Source organism: Podarcis bocagei (assembly GCF_964188305.1).
Source record: "Podarcis bocagei genome assembly, chromosome: 4".
NCBI classification, from domain to species: domain Eukaryota; kingdom Metazoa; phylum Chordata; class Lepidosauria; order Squamata; family Lacertidae; genus Podarcis; species Podarcis bocagei.
In genome coordinates, this window is record NC_138128.1 from 23,699,100 (window position 1) to 23,719,229 (window position 20,130).

The following is a 20,130-nucleotide window of genomic DNA, read 5'->3' on the forward strand; positions in this document are numbered from 1 at the left end:
GTTTAAAGACTCTCTCAAGGCAAGTCTACAAAAATTGGGAATCACTGGCCTGCAAGCATTCCAGCTGGAGAACAGCCTTTACCAAACGTATCATAGACTTGAAGACACTCAACTCAGGACGAAAGGGAGAAAGAGAGAAACGTACTAAGATGAAGGTGTGTTTGGCAAACTCTCACCATAATCAACTCCCACCCGGAAACCTATATTCCCACTGTGGAAGGACGTGTGGATCCAGAATTGGCCTCCACAGTCACTTACAGACTTACTGTTAAAACTTTGTTCATGGAAGACAAACTTACTCGGCTACGAGTAATTGCCAAAGAAAAAGAAGTCCATCACAGTGAACTCAGATGTCCTTGTTCAGGGTAAATTCCACTTTCTGTTGTGTTAATAAAGTGTGAAAATATGGTCCCAGAATAGTTGCAAACCATCACTTTCATTTCAGCCTTACTGCTGGCAAGGTCATCTTGCACAAAAACTGACATCATTCTTTTTACACCCCTGCTATGAAAGTTCAACATGCAAGACTTGCAATCGGGTTTGAACCTGGCTGAATGCTTAGCTTAAAACCAGAAAAATTCATTAAAGAATTTCGCTTTTACTGGGCAAGGACTGCAGGGTCACAACTCATGCTTTTCTTCTATGTCTGTCTGTCTGTCTGGACTGTCTATCCTAATTTTATATTGTATAATATAATAATAACATCTAAGTGTTTTAGATAAAAATTTTTAAAAAAGCAACAATGACATTCAATAAAATTCCCTCAAAACTAGATAAAAACTAAATGCAATATTAAAACAAAGTAAAGCTATATCTCACAAATAAAACTGAGCAGTAAATAATAAATACATGGCTGACTTCTGGGTTCACAGGCACTTCAGGTATAGAGGGCTATGCTAAAATATTACTTTTAATACTAGTGGTCTGTGGAGAAAACATATTGCAGAGGGACAGAGAACTTTGATGCTTTCTTTCCAAGCATCGGGGAGGGGCGGGGGAACCCCACCCCTGTCATCTTGTTTGTAAGTAAGTAAGCCAGCCTCCCACACTTGGAATTTTCCCTTATCCAGAGAAATGAACAGAAATCCCCCCTTTTTTTCAATGGAAGAATGAGGCAAATAAAACGGAAAGGCAAGTTTAGTCCAGCACTGAATTAGGCTGCAGGCTTCCCCCATTCTTCCAGAGAGTTGGCGGTAGTGACTGCATCAGTATAATGAATACAAAATAAATAAGCAATAGATTAATTCAGCAAAAGCACATGCTCCAGTAAAATGCTTTGAAATTATCCCCCTCCAACTTGATTTGTGCTTTGTTGAGTGTGTCAAGTCGATATTCTCATATTTTCCAAAGGAAGCAAGAATGAAAAAGATGCTTCCTTTGCTAAAGCAGCTCATCTTTAAAGCATCTGGCCAATGTCAATAGGACCAGAAACCAAGGAAATTACGAACCAGAACATGTTTTTGAACGTCTATAGTAGAACAGCATTTTGGATAACAAGACTGCCTGCTGCAGGGCAAGGACACACAACACCAAAATTATAGTATGGCATGGTGTAGCAACGTCCTCTAGATGTGGCTGGACTACAGTTTCCATCATCCCAGACCACTGGACTTGCCAGCTGGAGCTGATGGGAGCTGGAGTCCCTGATGTTATTGTACACTACAGTACAGCATAAATCTGTATGTTCCTACAGCAATTTATTGCATTTCCCTGGTCGTTCCCTAACTGTTAATTTCCGTATTATATTTGAGCTTTCACATATTGTAAAGCCCGCTTCTGTAAACATAGCAGATTATAGCATGAGTTTAGAGCTCATTCACATGTTATTTGGGGGGCGGCGAAGATATTTTCCCCCAGAAGCATATACTATGCTATACTCTGCTATATTTCTGGAAGCGGCTTTTACAAACAGAGTGCAGAAATCAAAAGTTAGGGAAACATTGGGAAAGCAGAATAAACTACCATGTTGAAACAACCAGAGAGATGAACAAGTGAAAAAGTCCACTTTCTGACCTGATCTGAGCTGAGACAGGGGACAAGAAATAACCTGTTTCTCACCACATGGCCAGAAAGTGTTTCTAAGAGAGACTCAGCTTACCAATTTGATTCCTGCTTGCTGAATAAAAGGCATTGACGACAGCTGCGCCACTTATCCACCTATGAAAAATTGAAGAGACATGGAAATGTTGATGATGGATGGCATCAGGGCTGCATTTAGGTTTGATGAGGCCCTAAGCTCCTGAAGGTAATGGGGCCCTTTATATGTCCAGCTGTCCTTTGTCAACAACAAATTGTCACTGTTTTTTTGTGTTGAATATATGCTATATGGTAATTTATGAACCTCATAGGTATCTAAAGCCATTTGCACATAACAAATAGGAGCCTACGCAACACAAAACACTGTTGCTGTATGTAGGTTTTATTTTATTTGTTTTTTATCTTATATTTTGGAAATGTACATTCAGGTTTGTTTTTTTAAATTTTTTGAGAGGCCCCAAGAGAGTGGGGCCCTAACCTATAGCTTGTTTAGCTTATATGTAAATCCGGCACTGGATGGCATCAGCAAGAGGAGAAAACTGAGTTGGAAGGGATCTTGAGGGTCATCTAGTCCAACCTCCTACAATGCAGGTGTCCTGGGTGGGCTCGAACCACCAACCTTCTGGTTAACAGCTGGATGCACTGGTGCAATGTGTCACAGGAGGCAAAATCCCACTGGCATGTTCTCATGAATTTCAAGTCTCGTTGAAATGAATGGGTGCCATGGAGGAATACACTACACCATACTGATAGAAGACTGAAAGCCTGATTCACCATTCAGTTCCCTGGTAAGCTTGTTTGCCTGTCAGCTCAGCTGGGCAAATGGGTGGGCAGCATGACTGAAGGCACTGCACCCATGGAGGCTTCCTACCGACATGCTAACGAATGTCCATAGATCATGACAGACGCTGCTCCCTAGCACATGGAGTCAGTTTTACTCCTACTGGACCTTTGCAAGGAGCTCTGGTTTAGTGGGAACCTGAGTTAGCATTAATCATAGGTCACATTGGTGCTGACATACCACTGAAGCGCAGTTAAGCTCAATGGGGGACAGTTTAGGGGAATTGATCCTGAGAATATGTGTGCATTGCCCTCCCTGCAAGAGTTCTCCATTCCAGTAAGAACAGTGCACACAAAGAAATTATGAGGTATAGTATTTCAATTCCTGATTGCTGTGATACTAGGAATAGAATTCAAGATTCCCCAACTTTGTTTTAAAATCATGAGACCTGGTGCAAAGGCAACGATCCCTCCTTTAACATGAAGTTAAAATGAACCCTTCTGGCTATCAGCAGGGGCCACTTTTGCAAATAGCCAGAACCAGATTATTATTATTATTATTTAAGCACTGCATTCACAGTATAAACCATTTAAATACGTACTCTTCCTTGTCCACTTTTTCTCTAAGCTTCTTCAGCCTTTCCTTCTGGCTAAAGTTTAAGTTCTGAATAATGTTCTCAAAATATTCTTCTTCTTTGTAGTGCAGCTTACAAGAAAGAGAGAGAAATGCTCGTGTTATTTGCTGGAGGGTAGGGAAAAACTAGAGGAGCATTGTTGCTCGAGTAGTATTCTTCCCCAACTTCGCACCCCCCATATATTTTGGACTATGGCTCCCATCAGCTGGAAAAGAGGAACTGCTGTGTGGACTGTGTAATAATAATAATAATAATAATAGTTTGGATTTGATATCCCGCTTTATCACTACCCGAAGGAGTCTCAAAGCGGCTAACATTCTCCTTTCCCTTCCTCCCCCACAACAAACACTCTGTGAGGTGAGTGGGGCTGAGAGACTTCAAAGAAGTGTGACTAGCCCAAGGTCACCCAGCAGCTGCATGTGGAGGAGCGGGGACGCAAACCCAGTTCACCAGATTACGAGTCTACCACTCTTAACCACTACACCACACTGACATAAGGCTTTTCACTTATACCTCCAATGTAGACACTTGGTACCTGCTACCATTAAATCTTAAACACACTCTGCTGTCCAAAATAGTTTTTCATATGTACTTACATCTTTGTATTCCGCATTCAGCTTATTAGTATCCGTCAGAATCTCATCAGGGTAGCCAATCCTTTCTTTGATTGCTATGGCCTAAAAAATAAACCATGGTCACTGGTGAACTGGAATCAAGTTGTACATTCAGACATCATAGGGATGGCGAGAAGTCATCTACAGGCTTTTCAATTTGCTCTTCTAGATTTTGCAAACCAGACCCAGTCAATGAGTGGTGGTCTGGGCAACTGCTACTTTCTTTATGATACCAGTTCCCAAAGTGGTTTTGGAAGCGATGGGAAACTCAATTCTTCCTTGTCCTTGTTGTATGCTGAAGATGCTCTTCTTTGCCATGGCCTCAGACACGTGAGATATGTATTTTTATGGCTCTGTTCTTGGGACTGTGATATATTTTAACTGTTTTTCATGTTGAAATTTACATGGCTGTAACCTGCCCTGGGACCTGCTAGTGAAGAGCAGGTAATAATGATAATAATATCACCCAAGAAGGGCTGGGAGAGCAATTTGCCTGAAACCCAAGGAAGTCACTGGCAGTCTTCCCAACAATACTATACTAGCTACTATGGATGTGGAATCTCTGTATACCAACATCCCACACAACGATGGTTTACAAGCTATAAGGAACACCATATCAGATAAAACCACAGCGGACCTTGCCACCAAACTCTGCCAATTTGTCCTTACCCACAACAACTTCAAATTCGGTGATGACCTGTTCCTTCAGATCAGCGGCACAGCAATGGGCACCCGCATGGCCCCACAGTATGCCAACATCTTCATGGCAGATTTAGAACAACGTTTCCTGAACTCCTACCCACTCAAACCTCTCTTGTACCTGCGATACATTGACGATATTTTTATCATCTGGACACATGGTCAACAGACCCTGGACACCTTTCACCAGAAATTTAATGATTTTCACCCCACAATCAACCTTACAATGAATCAATCTATGCAAGAAATACATTTTTTGGACACTACTATAAAAATACAGGATGGGCGCATAGACACCACCTTATACCGCAAACCAACTGACCGACAAACATATCTACATGCCTCTAGCTACCATCCCAAACATACCAAACAGTCCATTGTATATAGCCGGGCACTACGTTACAGCCGCATCTGTTCCAATTCTACAGACAGAGACTCTCACCTAAGAGATCTACAGCAAACCTTCTCAGAACTAAAATACCCAGCAGATGAAGTTAGACAACAGATCAACAGAGCCAGACTGATACCCAGAGAGAACGTGCTGCAAGACAGACCCAAAAAAGAAAATAACAGAACACCTCTAGTCATCACATACAGCTCCCAAGTTAAAACAGTACAACGCATCATCAGAGATCTACAACCTCTCCTGGACAATGACAGTTCTCTTTCTCAAGCTCTGGGAGGAAGACCTTTCATTGCCTACAGACAGCCACCCAATCTTAAACAACTCCTAACCCACAATAATACTACAACCAGACTTAACACAGACACTGGCACCAGAGCCTGCAATAAACCCAGATGCCAACTTTGCTGCCACATACACCCGGACAACACCATTACTGGCCCCAACAACATCATACATACCATCTCGGGACTATTTAATTGCTCATCGTCTAACATTGTGTATGCCATCAAATGCCAACAGTGTCCTTCAGCTCTCTATATTGGACAAACAGGCCAAACCTTACGCCAAAGAATAAACGGACATAAATCTGACATCAAGAATCACAAAACAGAGAAACCAGTAGGAGAACACTTCAATCTCCCAGGACATTCTATACAAGATCTCAAAGTAGCTGTTTTACTACAAAGGAATTTCAGAAATAGACTGGAAAGAGAAGCTGCTGAATTACAACTCATTACCAAACTTAAAACCATGGAAAGACCTGGGCTGAACAAAGATATTGGATTCTTATCTCACTATACATGACTAAACCATTTCTCACCTTCCCACCCCTTGCCTTTTCCTGTAAGACCTATTACAGTCGTTAAGAGTCGTCAACAGGCTCTCTCAGCTATCTGCCTATCTCCCATTCCCACCACCCTTCTGAGTAACACCCCTCCCCACCTTCTCACTATATATAAGGATCTGGCAACTTCTGTTTCAGTGTATCTGAAGAAGTGTGCATGCACACGAAAGCTCATACCAAGAACTAACTTAGTTGGTCTTTAAGGTGCTACTGGAAGGAATTTTTTTATTTTGACTATGGCAGACCAACACGGCTACCTATCTAATACTGATTTAGTTGCACCAGCATGAAGAAGCTTCCTATGTTGCTATCACCATGAAATAACCCCATATGTCACATCAGGGCTTCCACAACTTGGGTCTCCAGCTGTTTTTGGACTACAATTCCCATCAGCCCTGACCACTGTCAGCTAGGGATGATGGGAGTTGGTCCAACAACAGCTAGAGACCCAACTTTGGGAAACCCTGTGTTACATGAAGAATGTTCTACCTGTTCCACTCTTTGCAATGAATTATTTCTGATCTTCTCTTTTGGATAAAGAAAGTAACAGGCTTTCGTTGGCCTCCAAATTTCAAATTCTCATATATATATATATATATATATATATTTGCTTTCGTAGATTTTCACGGGTACAGGAATGTAGGTTTTGGTGTCTTCGGGTGTCTTCCCGTGTAAGAGTTGGGGTGTCTAGGCGACGTTTCGACGAGGTCTCACTCGTCATCTTCAGGCTGGTGCTTTCGGCTTCTTGTTACTAGAACAGAGCAGGATCTCAGTGTTTGAGTTCCTATAAATACTGTTGAGGGGGTGTGGTGTATAGCCTCCAACGTTCTGGGCAGATAGGAAGTTCCTAGGTTAATGTGCCTTTTCTTCTTTTGTTCATTAATTACTTGAGGGATATCTTGAGTGATTACTTGAGTGATATTCTGAGTACCACTTAGGAGGGTCATTAGGTGTGGATTAGTTGCTAAAGCTTTCGTGTCTTGACCTCTTGACCTTGTGAAGAGTTTTTCTGAGAAGATGGCTGTACTGCACTTAGTTGTGCTCTGGCTTGGCTTCGTGTATAGGGGCGAGCTGTGGTTTTGTGCCCTGTGCCAGCCAGATCTGTGTAGGGATTGCAGGGGGGTGCAGCATCCGGAGGTGCCACTATGGTTTGGCTACTGGATGGTGTCTGTAATTTATCTGTGGAGAGGGTCTGGGTTTGGGTCTGGTGTGGTTGATTGGAGATGGCGTTCTGTGTGCCTCTGGTTCTGGTGTCGGTTTTTGTGGGGAGGGCTAATTTCCAGATGTCTGGCAGGCGGGACGTGTCGTCACGCTTGTTCATGTTGTGAGGGTGTTTCTCTATCTCGATGGCTTCCATGATTATTCTCTTGTGGTGATGTTCCATGTTAAAGAGCAATTTGGAATCTGCAAAATTAATTTCGTGTCCTGTTTCTTTCATGTGTTGGTAAAGAGAGGAAGTTTTTTCTTCTTTTTTGACGGCATTCTTGTGTTCTGCGATACGTGCATTTATTCGTCTGTTTGTTTGTCCAATGTACGTGGCTGGGCAGACTTTGCAGGGTATTTCATAGACCCCTTGGTTTTCTAACTGGATTTTATCTTTTGGGTTTCTGAGGATATTGGCTATTTTTTGGTTGGTGCAAAAGGCTGTTTTGATATTGTGTTTATGGAGGATTTTGCTAATTTTATCTGTAGTGCCCTTGATATAAGGAAGGAGGGCCATGCCATTGTTTTCTTCTGTGTCTTGGTTTTTGGGGGGTGTTTCTTTTTGGATTAGCTTCGTAACCCTGTTTTGCTGGTATCCGTTGGCGATTAACACATTTGAGAGATTCTGTAACTCAGTTGTCAAGTGGTCTTTGTCAGCCAGGCGTTTGGTTCTGGAGATGAGAGTCTTGGCTACGGAGTTTATTTGTGCAGGGTGGTGGTGTGATTGTGCATGTAAGTAGCGGTTGGTGTGTGTTTTTTTCCGGTAGATAGTGTGTCCTAGGGAGCCATCAGGTTTTTTGTAGATTAGGACGTCAAGGAAGGGAAGTTGGTTGTTGGCTTCTATTTCCATAGTGAATTGTATTTTGGGGTGTAGGCTGTTGAGATGTGTGAGGAAGCTATCTAGTTTTTCCTTCCCGTGTGGCCAAATTACAAAGGTGTCGTCAACATATCTGAGCCAAAGTTTGGGTTTGTGTTCTGACTTGTCTAAAGCATTGGTTTCAAAGTGTTCCATGTACAGATTTGCGATGACCGGTGAGAGGGGTGATCCCATAGGTGCTCCTTCTATCTGTTTGTATCTTTGTCCATTGTGGATGAAGTACGTGTTGGTTAGGCAGTGGTTGGTCAGGTCCAGGATGTATTCGGGGGGATTGTATTTGTTTTGAATGGCTGTCAAGGCTTCATTAATGGGCACTTGTGTGAAGAGAGATACAACATCGAAGCTCACAAGTAGGTCATCGGGATGTAGGTTTTGCTTCTTTATTGTTTCTATGAACTGGAAGGAGTTTGTAACGTGTGAAGCGATAGATTCTGCATAGGGCTGAAGTTGCTTAGCGAGAAATTTAGCGAAATTTTGTAGAGGTGAGCCTATGGAGCTGACTATTGGTCTGAGTGGTGTTCCTTCTTTGTGTATCTTGGGGAGACCGTAGAGTTTGGGGCATCTGGATGATTTTTCTCTGGGGATGATTCTTAGCTGGATTTCTTCACTGATAGGAGAGGCTTTTATTTTGGATTTGGTGGTTTTTTCCAGATAGGTGGTGGGATCTGTTTTTATAGGTTGGTAGGTAGGGTCTTGGAGTAGATTTGATAGTTTTGCTTGGTAGTCCGATGTGTTCATCACAACAGTGGCATTACCTTTGTCTGCTGGGAGAATGATTATGTTGTTGTCTTTCCTCAGGTTGGTGAGTGCTTTCTGTTCTTCTTTGTGTAAATTGCTTCTGGGTGGTTTGCTGGAGCAGAGGATGTTGGTGACTTCAAGTCTGATTTTATTGGCTTCATCTGGGTTGATTTTGGTTAGGCTAGCTTCGACTCCGCATATGATGTTTTCCGTGGGGATGCGTCTCGGGGCGACTGTAAAAATCATCCAGATGCCCCAGAGAAAAATCATCCAGATGCCCCAAACTCTACGGTCTCCCCAAGATACACAAAGAAGGAACACCACTCAGACCAATAGTCAGCTCCATAGGCTCACCTCTACAAAATCTCGCTAAATTTCTCGCTAAGCAACTTCAGCCCTATGCAGAATCTATCGCTTCACACGTTACAAACTCCTTCCAGTTCATAGAAACAATAAAGAAGCAAAACCTACATCCCGATGACCTACTTGTGAGCTTCGATGTTGTATCTCTCTTCACACAAGTGCCCATTAATGAAGCCTTGACAGCCATTCAAAACAAATACAATCCCCCCGAATACATCCTGGACCTGACCAACCACTGCCTAACCAACACGTACTTCATCCACAATGGACAAAGATACAAACAGATAGAAGGAGCACCTATGGGATCACCCCTCTCACCGGTCATCGCAAATCTGTACATGGAACACTTTGAAACCAATGCTTTAGACAAGTCAGAACACAAACCCAAACTTTGGCTCAGATATGTTGACGACACCTTTGTAATTTGGCCACACGGGAAGGAAAAACTAGATAGCTTCCTCACACATCTCAACAGCCTACACCCCAAAATACAATTCACTATGGAAATAGAAGCCAACAACCAACTTCCCTTCCTTGACGTCCTAATCTACAAAAAACCTGATGGCTCCCTAGGACACACTATCTACCGGAAAAAAACACACACCAACCGCTACTTACATGCACAATCACACCACCACCCTGCACAAATAAACTCCGTAGCCAAGACTCTCATCTCCAGAACCAAACGCCTGGCTGACAAAGACCACTTGACAACTGAGTTACAGAATCTCTCAAATGTGTTAATCGCCAACGGATACCAGCAAAACAGGGTTACGAAGCTAATCCAAAAAGAAACACCCCCCAAAAACCAAGACACAGAAGAAAACAATGGCATGGCCCTCCTTCCTTATATCAAGGGCACTACAGATAAAATTAGCAAAATCCTCCATAAACACAATATCAAAACAGCCTTTTGCACCAACCAAAAAATAGCCAATATCCTCAGAAACCCAAAAGATAAAATCCAGTTAGAAAACCAAGGGGTCTATGAAATACCCTGCAAAGTCTGCCCAGCCACGTACATTGGACAAACAAACAGACGAATAAATGCACGTATCGCAGAACACAAGAATGCCGTCAAAAAAGAAGAAAAAACTTCCTCTCTTTACCAACACATGAAAGAAACAGGACACGAAATTAATTTTGCAGATTCCAAATTGCTCTTTAACATGGAACATCACCACAAGAGAATAATCATGGAAGCCATCGAGATAGAGAAACACCCTCACAACATGAACAAGCGTGACGACACGTCCCGCCTGCCAGACATCTGGAAATTAGCCCTCCCCACAAAAACCGACACCAGAACCAGAGGCACACAGAACGCCATCTCCAATCAACCACACCAGACCCAAACCCAGACCCTCTCCACAGATAAATTACAGACACCATCCAGTAGCCAAACCATAGTGGCACCTCCGGATGCTGCACCCCCCTGCAATCCCTACACAGATCTGGCTGGCACAGGGCACAAAACCACAGCTCGCCCCTATACACGAAGCCAAGCCAGAGCACAACTAAGTGCAGTACAGCCATCTTCTCAGAAAAACTCTTCACAAGGTCAAGAGGTCAAGACACGAAAGCTTTAGCAACTAATCCACACCTAATGACCCTCCTAAGTGGTACTCAGAATATCACTCAAGTAATCACTCAAGATATCCCTCAAGTAATTAATGAACAAAAGAAGAAAAGGCACATTAACCTAGGAACTTCCTATCTGCCCAGAACGTTGGAGGCTATACACCACACCCCCTCAACAGTATTTATAGGAACTCAAACACTGAGATCCTGCTCTGTTCTAGTAACAAGAAGCCGAAAGCACCAGCCTGAAGATGACGAGTGAGACCTCGTCGAAACGTCGCCTAGACACCCCAACTCTTACACGGGAAGACACCCGAAGACACCAAAACCTACATATATATATATATATATATATATATATATATATATATATATATATATAATTATAAACTTGCCTTTTCTTCTGCTTTCTTTTTGGTTTCTGCATCCATCCAATTGAGCTCATCAAGTGTTTGTATAAAAACCTCACGAATCTGAGTGATCATCTCTTGCACCTGAGGATGTACAGCACAACAAGATTAAATCATTCAGTTTTTATCATACATGGGTGACATTCTGACATGTTGCATCCTAGTTGCCACTGATGGAAGCATCGGCTTTTGTTTTTCAAAATAGACTGACAACGACTGTTTTTATTTTTCAAGGTCAAATTACGGCAAAGCCAAAGTTACCAAGGAGTGGAGTTATTGCAAAAAAAAGAAAAAAAAAACACCTTTGTTACTTAAAACATTTCTATGCCTTCAGATGAAAATATAGTGGGATGTTGCAGACTTATATTGTTTTAAATACTAGTTTAGCTGCCATGGCTTCCACTAAAGATTCCTGGAAAGGGGAGATTGGTGAGGTTGCTGAGAATTTGTGGTCCTAGCCTCCTCCTAACAGAACCATAGATGCTAGTAACAAAAAAAGGTAAAGGACTTTTTACGGTTAAGTCCAGGCAAAGACGACTATGGGGTGCGGCACTTATCTTGCTTTCCAGGCCAAGGGAGCTGGTATTTGTCCACGGACAGCTTTACAGGTCATGTGGCCAGCAGGACTAAACCACAACTGGCTCATGGAGGACTGTAACAAGTGCCAGCGTGCACAGAAATGCTGTTTACCTTTCCGCTGCAGTGGTACCTATTTATCTACTTACCCTGGTATGCTTTCGAAATGCTAGGTTGGCAGGATCTGGGACAGAGCTCACCCCACTGTGTGGATTCGAACTGCCAACCTTCCGATCGGCAAGCCCAAGAGGCTCAGTGGTTTAGACCATGGCGCCACCTGTGTCCCATAGATGCTAGCATCCCTTAGTGAGAAGTGAATACTATTAAACCAGTAGCAGCTTGTAGGTTAGAGCCAAACTAGATATGACTCGCATGAAAGCCCATAATGTGCACATTTTGGTTATGTAAACAGGAGCCAAGCTGGGAAGCTTGAGGAGCCTCATAACTGTGAGGGCAGGAGGGCTGAGGATGCTTAATTCTTTCTCTTCCTGCTGTGGTCCTGACTAGAATCACCATTCCGATGCTACAATTTGTATTTAGGAAGGGCAGTAACTCAATGGTAGAGCATTTGTTTTGCATGCAGAAGGTCCCAGGTTCACTTCCTGGTGCCTTCAGGTAGGACTGGGAATGTCCCCTAGTTAGTGCAAAGGAGTGCACATCTATGGTTCCACCTCCTATTAACCTGACCCAGCATGGCCAAAGGCCAGGGATGATGGGAGTCTGCAGGGCACCACACAGACAACTACTGGGCAACACTGAGCTGGAAGGATCAATGATCTCTCTCAGTATAAGTCATCTTCCTGTGTTCTCATCTCCATGTAAAGAGAAATTCCCCATTGGCACCATTTGCAAAGCTGCTTAGGCTTCCCCGCAGCTGCTATTAGTGCAACAATATATGCATTCTCAGGATTGGAGTCACATCTAGTTTGGTCCTAAGTAACCCTCCAAGGCTCCTTTATGAAAATATAATCACCAGTCCTTCTTGAGCTGCTTCCATCTTATTTGTATTGTAGACCCAGGGAAACCTCACTCTGCAGCAGACTAATAATGAGACATGTACACTGGGGTAAGTCCTCCTGCTGCTTTGGCGCACACATGCATGCAGTGCCAGATTTATGTATAAGCTAAACAAACTACAGCTTAGGGCCCTACTCTCTTGGGGGCCCAAAAAAAATTAAAGAAAAAACAAAACACTGGATGTACATTTCCAAAACATAAGATAAAAAACAAATAAAATAAAACCTACATACAGCAACAGTGTTTTGTGTTGTTTGTGTTGTGTAGGCTCCTATGATGTAAGTAATGGGCCCCGCCTCCTAGCCTGTTCCGTAAAATATCGCTATCACTATCACTATTAATATACTTCTTCTAAGTTGTATTTCACTATTAATATACTTCTTAATTGTAGTTCAGTTCAACCATTACTTTGATAAAATACTTATTTTGTTATCTACAAATGGCTTTAGATACCTATGAGGTCCACAAATTACCATATAGCATATATTCAACCCAAAAAAGCAGCAACAATTTGTTGTTGACAAAAGGACAGCTGGACATATAAAGGGCCCCATTACCTTCGGTAGCTTAGGGCCTCATCAAACCCAAATCCGGTCCTGCATGCATGTATACAAAGGTGTTTTTAATCACCTTTGTGGCTTGTCTTTCTCTAGGGGTATGTATGCCCGTAGTATAGATTCCAGTATTTGGCAAGTCATTTAACTGGTTGCTGAAATTTGTGAAGATGGAACACATTCACCAAACTCCCAGTCCAGCAAGGAATACTCTGAATGCAGGTGATTCACCCACCATAAGATGGGTGGAGGGGTAACTGCCTGCATCAGGAAGCCCATATAATCAATATAATCCTTCCAGCCACAAACTCATAGGTACAGGGCCAGATGGCAATACCTGCTGCTCTGCTTATGGAGACACCCCCACCCCCAGTTGTGGGAGTAAACTTCCCATCTTCCATTGACCATCTGTTCAGCAGGATGAAGACAGAGCTCTGCAGATCACCATTTCTTTAGTGGATACACAGATCCAGGGCAATTGTGATTATATGAGGACTCATGATTAGCTGGGGATACATTATTCTTATTGACATGTTTCCTTACTGGCCACTGCTCCTGTGGAGAAGGCTGCAAACCCCAATGGTTTCTTTTGAAGCATTAGACAAAATAAAAATAAAATGGTATTTGGAAATCTATTCTAAGATGGGGGGGGGGGAGAATCAATTAACACACCCCTCCCCAATTTCAGCAAAGTGCATTAAACTGAATTTCCTTTCCTGTAATCTACTGTTCTTTAGCACCTTCACTCTACAACATGCAAGGACTTCTAATCTGCATCATTAGCTAATAACTTGGCTTACAGTCCAGGAAGAGACACATAATCCCATCATCAGTCTGTCTGCCAAAAGATGTCTCTTCCAGCTTCTTAAGCCTACTTTTTTTAAAAAAATCAGTGTGCGAGATCTAAAATTTCATCTCTGCTTTTGGCACCAGAATTCTGTCCTACTGAGCGCCAAACAGAGAGAGTGATCTCTTACGACTTCATCCTCATTCAACACTGCACTAGGGGGGAAAAGTGGCTTGAAGTATTTTGTGCTGCAACAACATCACTGCTTTTGCCATTCCCACCAATAATCCAAAGCTAATGTCTGTTTAAATACCCAGTAAATAAATAATCAGTTAATGATCTAAGAGTGTTACCACGTGTTTACTGTCTCCAGCAAATGCTTCTTGTACATACAGCCTTCCCACAGCATTCTCCATGTTGCCATTGACATAGTTTGCGCAACGGCGCCAGACAGCAGGATCCGAGGTTGTGCCGTAAAGCACCTGTTAAGCGTAAGCATTTGAGAAATTAGTGACAAGCAAGAGGAGAGACTTTGTAGCATCACTAGGTGCTTTCAATTAATCTCGAGGGCTTGATGTTAATAGACATTAAGTGATATTTAAACAGGAACACAGGTTAAGTGAGCCCATGCAACTCTCTCTGCATCTTCCTGTTTGCAGCTCTGAAATGTTCTCCCACCCATCTGCTGCTCCTGCCATTGCATTAGCACTGCACCTTCCACTTGGCCACCACCTCCTCCTCCTCTTCTCCTCAGTAAATGACAGTGACCCACCCGCGGGAAAGCTGAAGTAGTGGCTCTGCCCCAACCAGTAAGCCTCTTCTGGATATAAACACACTTTCTGGGTAATATGGAGGGCCCAGTGTGGAGACACCATTCATTCAAGGCTGCATCCTACAGGAAATGAGCCCTATGAAAATCAAAGTGACCTAGACTGCTGCAGAACAGCTGGCTTTGCCTGTGTTCGTTGCGTACTACTTTTTGATACAACAGGAGTTCCTTCCTTTTCCTTTGGTGTCCTTTAAGGATGCTGATCATAAAGAAGGCTGATCGCCGAAGAATTGATGCTTTTGAATTATGGTCTGGAGGAGACTCTTGAGAGTCCCGTGGACTGTAAGAAGATCAAACCTCTCCATTCTGAAGGAAATCAGCCTTGAGTGCTCACTGGAAGGACAGATCGTGAAGCTGAGGCTCCAGTACTTTGGCCACCTCATGAGAAGAGAAGACTCCCTGGAAAAGACCCTGGTGCTGGGAAAGATGAAGGGCACAAGGAGAAGGGGACGACAGACGACGAGATGTTTGGACAGTGTTCTCAAAGCTACAAACATGAGTCTGACCAAACTGCGGGAGGCAGTGGAAGACAGGAGTGCCTGGCGTGCTCTGGTCCATGGGGTCACGAAGAGTCAGACACAACTAAACGACTAAACAACAACAGACAACAAAGGATGCTGGGGGCAGGTAGTTCAGTGGAAGAGCAGTGGTTTTGCATGTAGAAGGTCCAAGGTTCAATCCCCAACATCTCCAGGTAGGGCTGGAGATGTCCTCTGTCTGAAATCCTAGAAAGCCACTGCCAGTCATTGTAGACCAGGAGTATTCAATGTGGTGCCCTCCAAATATGGCCGGATTCCAACTCCCATCTACTGTAGCCAGCATGGCAAATGGTTGGAGATGATGGGAGTCATAGTCATGGAGAGTGTGCCATGACAACAGCTAGATGACCCAATGACCTGTCTCGTTATAAGGCAGCTTCATCTGTTTACATGTTCCTGTGAGAAAGCTGGCAGGGCAGATCTCAGTCTCAAATTCAAAACTCCAGCAACAGGTGGGCTGAGGAATTTCCTGAAGAACCGGTTTGCAAGTGCCATACGGATTATTGTCATATCTCTCCCCTGCAGAAAGAGCTCCCAGTCAATTTCACAGCTCTGCATGCAAACCATTAGAGCTAGATGAAACTTTGCAGCTTCAGTGAAACTTACTACTGTTTCATGTGCCTTCTATTGCCTGCAAAGAAAGCAGCATCCTTTGGCTGTGCAGATTCTACCTTCAGTGATCTTGCTGCACTAGGTGAGAAGAAGCCGAGGCTTAAGAACTACGCTATGGTAGAGAAATCTGATACAGTCGTGTTAGTAAGCATCAAAGCAATCTTCTGGCAAGCTGAGTTCTTCGTTCCACAGCCCACCACAGTGGTTTTCTTGCTTTATATTTTGAAAAGAAGTATATTATTACGGAAGGGTCAGTTCAAAGTTATTCTGACTTCAGAAAGACGCTGGCTTTGGGGTGATGGCAGTGTAGAAGATTTCATGGTTACGTTCTGGAATGCAGTTTTTATTCACCAGTTTTTAATTTTAAGACAAACAAACGTGAATCCATTCATTGCTTTGTTTTCAACTGTAGCCCACAGTAACTCTTAAGGTCCCATTATCTCCTACCACATCAGTGTGCTGTCAAAAGAAAAAACATTCTTTGGGGTCCGGTTTCGCCACAAGACCTTGAAACAGTGTATGAGGGATCTCTTGAAATTCTATTGCTTATTTCTGCTTGGATACAGAGTGATTCTGAAGCCTGCTCATTTGCGGTCCGCTCGGCTGGCCCCGCCTTCACCAAAGCCACTGATTGGATTATTTGAACCGGGGTTTGGCGGGAACCCCCAATTACTGCGACGTAAGGAAGGTGGGCCAGCACAACCAGCTGATAAGTCTCATGTGACTCAGGGGTGCTGTGTGCGGTCCCGCAAAGGGCGCCCACAATCGGAGGCGTTAGCATTCATTCTGCTGCCACTACCATCTCTGGCACAGCACCAAAAGTGTGTCTGTGTGGAGCCCACTTTATCAGCCACACATGTTGCCAACAACCTGTGCATTTCAAAAAACCTCCATTGATCACGGTAGAATCTTTCCATATGAATATATCCAGCGCTACATGGGGGTAACATGGTCTATGCTGAGAAAACTGTTCACCCCATCTGGCGTGGCCAGTGGTCTGCGATGATGGGAGCTGCAGTCTAGCAGCAATTGGCCATTGCCCATGCCTGGTTTACAGCTTAGTGTGTGGACAGTGAATTAAGCTAGCAAGGTTGCAAAAATGATGTCGTTTCCCCTCACTACTGAAATAGTTATTTCTGTATCTTTCTCCACAGTTGCCAGTTCACTTGACCTTGTGTCTGAAGTTCTAAGTAATCATTTATGAATTCCACCCTTTGGACGAAATTAAAGGCGCTGGGAAAAAATAGGTTGTTTTCGGTCCTAATAAGTGCATAAAGAACGAGGCAGAGAGGAGGCGTTATCAGTAAAACTGGAAGAAAAGAACAGCCTGCCTCTAGTCTAACTCCCTTGCAGACTGCATTGTTTCAGAATCCCCCCCCCCATTTTCTTTTCAACGGGCCTGTGATTTAGCACTGCAAAGGAATATCTGAACAGAGCGGGGCCATCTTTCGACTTCTAATTTGTTTCACCCCTACAAACACTCATATAGACATCTCGGATCCCGAAATAAAGACAACATGGGCTGCAATCCAGTCAAAGTTAAGCTCCTTTTGGCCTACTTATTTCAAGAGGACAACTCAGCTCATGTATGCTTCCCCGCTGAAATCAATGGGACTTAACTTTGGTTGGGTTGTGCCCTTTGTTTGTAACACAATGCAGCATATAGTGATGATGGATTTGGTATTTCTATGTTTCATTAACTGCCTTGGGCACTTTTTCTTAAAGATGGAGTAGCAAGCTAGAAATCGAATACATAATATAAGCAGAACCCATCTGCTATGGTCAATTCACTAGTGGCCATGGAAAACACAGACTACAGCAGACACACACACACCACGCGCAATTCTCCTATGGGTGCAATCTCCTGTTTAAAGAAGAACAAAATAAACTCCAGTTTGCTGGACAGAGAACTAGTGGAGCAACTTTCTTCAACCTGGGGCAAGAAGTTGGGGGAGGCTGTATTAGAGGTAACGTTTACCGTTCTGTATACGCTGTCTGAAAACATGCATGGTCCCAATCCAATGACAGTGCATTTTTCAGAAGAGAAATTGCACATGAGTTTCCTGGCTCTGCCTTTGTTTATCCAGCTATACCGACCTTTCTTTCCTTCTAGAGATGTGCTGGCCCAACTCCATGGCTCCTAATCACAATGACATTTCCACAAACCAGCTTTTGCCCGTCCCCATCTAGCCAATGTCTGGGCACCCCCAACAATCACCATGTACTTTCACCTCTATAGATTCTGAAACCTGTTTATCCAGTTCAAGAAGAGGACAAGTTAGACTTATATAAACCTCATGGCCCTTGAGCTTCTTGGAGAAAAGGCAAGGTAAACAAACAATTGTCTGCTTTTTCCCCTTGAGTGATTTGCAAGAGCTGTGATCAGGAGGACACCTGTGTAGGTCTCAAAACTGTATGGTACGTGTGTGCCTTGGGATTTCAGAGACCATTTTAAAATCTGTTTTCTAAATATTGGCTCACCCGTATCAATTCTACATGCCTGTCCCAATGCAGTTTTTGTTGCGCTCAGATTTATATGTGCCAGAGCATAGATAGGGATGTGATGTTTTGTTTTGTTTTTTTCAAAAACATGCATTTACATGAGGACAGGTGCGGACAGGTGCTCCCTTCAGGTATTTGGGACCCAAGCCATTTAGGCTTTAAAGACAAATAGCTGCAGTGTACATTGGGCCCAAAAGGAAACAAGACAGCCAATGGTGTCATTTTATATTAGGTTTGATGTGCATAGACCTGGTTGCATTACCAGCAAGTGGTATGAATGCCAGCAATACACTTTATGAACACCTACAGCACCCTCATCTAGCATTGTCTACACTGACATTGGCTCTTCAGGGTCTTGGGCAGAGGCATTTCTGATATCCTTAAGTGAAGACCGCTTCTTAAAAAACCATCTTTAGATGAGGCCAATATGGCCAACTATCGCCCAGTCTCAAATCTTCCATTCTTGGGCAAGGTGATTGAGCGAGCGGTTGCTGAACAACTCCAGGCACACCTGGAAGAAGTGGACCATTTGGATCCCTTCCAGTCAGGATTCAGGCCTTGTCATGGGACTGAAACTGCCTTGGTTGCACAGGTCGATGATCTCCTGTGAGCTAGGGACAAAGGTGAGAGCTGTTTCCTAGTTCTGCTGGATCTCTCAGTGGCTTTTGACACCATCGACCATAACATCCTTCTGGACCATCTAGAGGGGCTGGGAGCTAGGGGCACTGTTATACAGTGGCTCCACTCCTTTTTCCTGGGCCATGTTCAGAAAGTGGTGGTGGAGGATAAGTATTCAGACCCCTGGGCTCTCACTTGTGGGGTGCCTCAGGGTTCTGTCCTCTCCCCCATGTTTTTCAACATCTACATTCAGTCACTGGGAGAGATCATCAGGGGGTTTGGGTTGGGTGTTCATCAGTATGTGAATGATACCCAGCTCTACCTCTCTTTCAAATCAGAACCAGTGAAGGCAGTGAAGGTCCTGTGTGAGTGTCTGGAGGCAGCTGGAGGATGCATGGCAGCTAACAGATTGAGGCTGAATCCTGACAAGACAGAAGTACTGTTTGTCTGCCCATGGTTTAGACACTGCAAATCTTAAATGTTAAATATAAAACAAAATATGAATTTCTGCACCTTACGGAAATTATTCCTTGTGTCCCTGTAGTTACGACTTAGAGTGTTTACCATATCCATTATGTATCTCCAGCTCATGTAGTTCTGAATTTCTCTAAATGATAAAACAAGAAGTAGAATCTGGTGAATTTTCTTTTTAAACAGTGGAACGTATTAGCAATGTAAAAAGCAAAACTTTAAAATGTATCTTGCATACATACCTGGGAGAGTATTTATTAAGGATAGCTTTTAGCTTGTTGAGATAGTCTGGAGCATAAACAACCACATCTTCAGTTTCGCCAATATTAATTTGCACAGTTGACATGATATGGTTTATGAATGTTAACCAGTTGAATTGCTGGAAGAAAAATGAATGCACTTTAAGTAGGTTCAACTTATGACATGTGAATAAAAGCG

The 20,130-nt window shown here is 43.3% G+C and overlaps 1 protein-coding gene across 2 annotated transcripts in view; it reads right to left on the reverse strand.

Annotated features, from left to right (window-relative positions):
• Positions 1-20,130, reverse strand: part of MME (membrane metalloendopeptidase) — a 75,519-nt gene that overhangs the window by 16,744 nt on the left and 38,645 nt on the right. For both annotated transcript variants that reach the window (XM_081190194.1, XM_081190193.1), the window contains exons 11-17: positions 19,935-20,071; positions 19,735-19,828; positions 14,475-14,603; positions 11,173-11,271; positions 4,049-4,129; positions 3,420-3,523; positions 2,099-2,157 (exon numbers count right to left, since the gene is read on the reverse strand). In XM_081190194.1, coding sequence (XP_081046320.1) covers positions 2,099-2,157; positions 3,420-3,523; positions 4,049-4,129; positions 11,173-11,271; positions 14,475-14,603; positions 19,735-19,828; positions 19,935-20,071 — 703 coding nt within the window. The remainder of the gene's footprint in view (positions 1-2,098; positions 2,158-3,419; positions 3,524-4,048; positions 4,130-11,172; positions 11,272-14,474; positions 14,604-19,734; positions 19,829-19,934; positions 20,072-20,130) is intronic.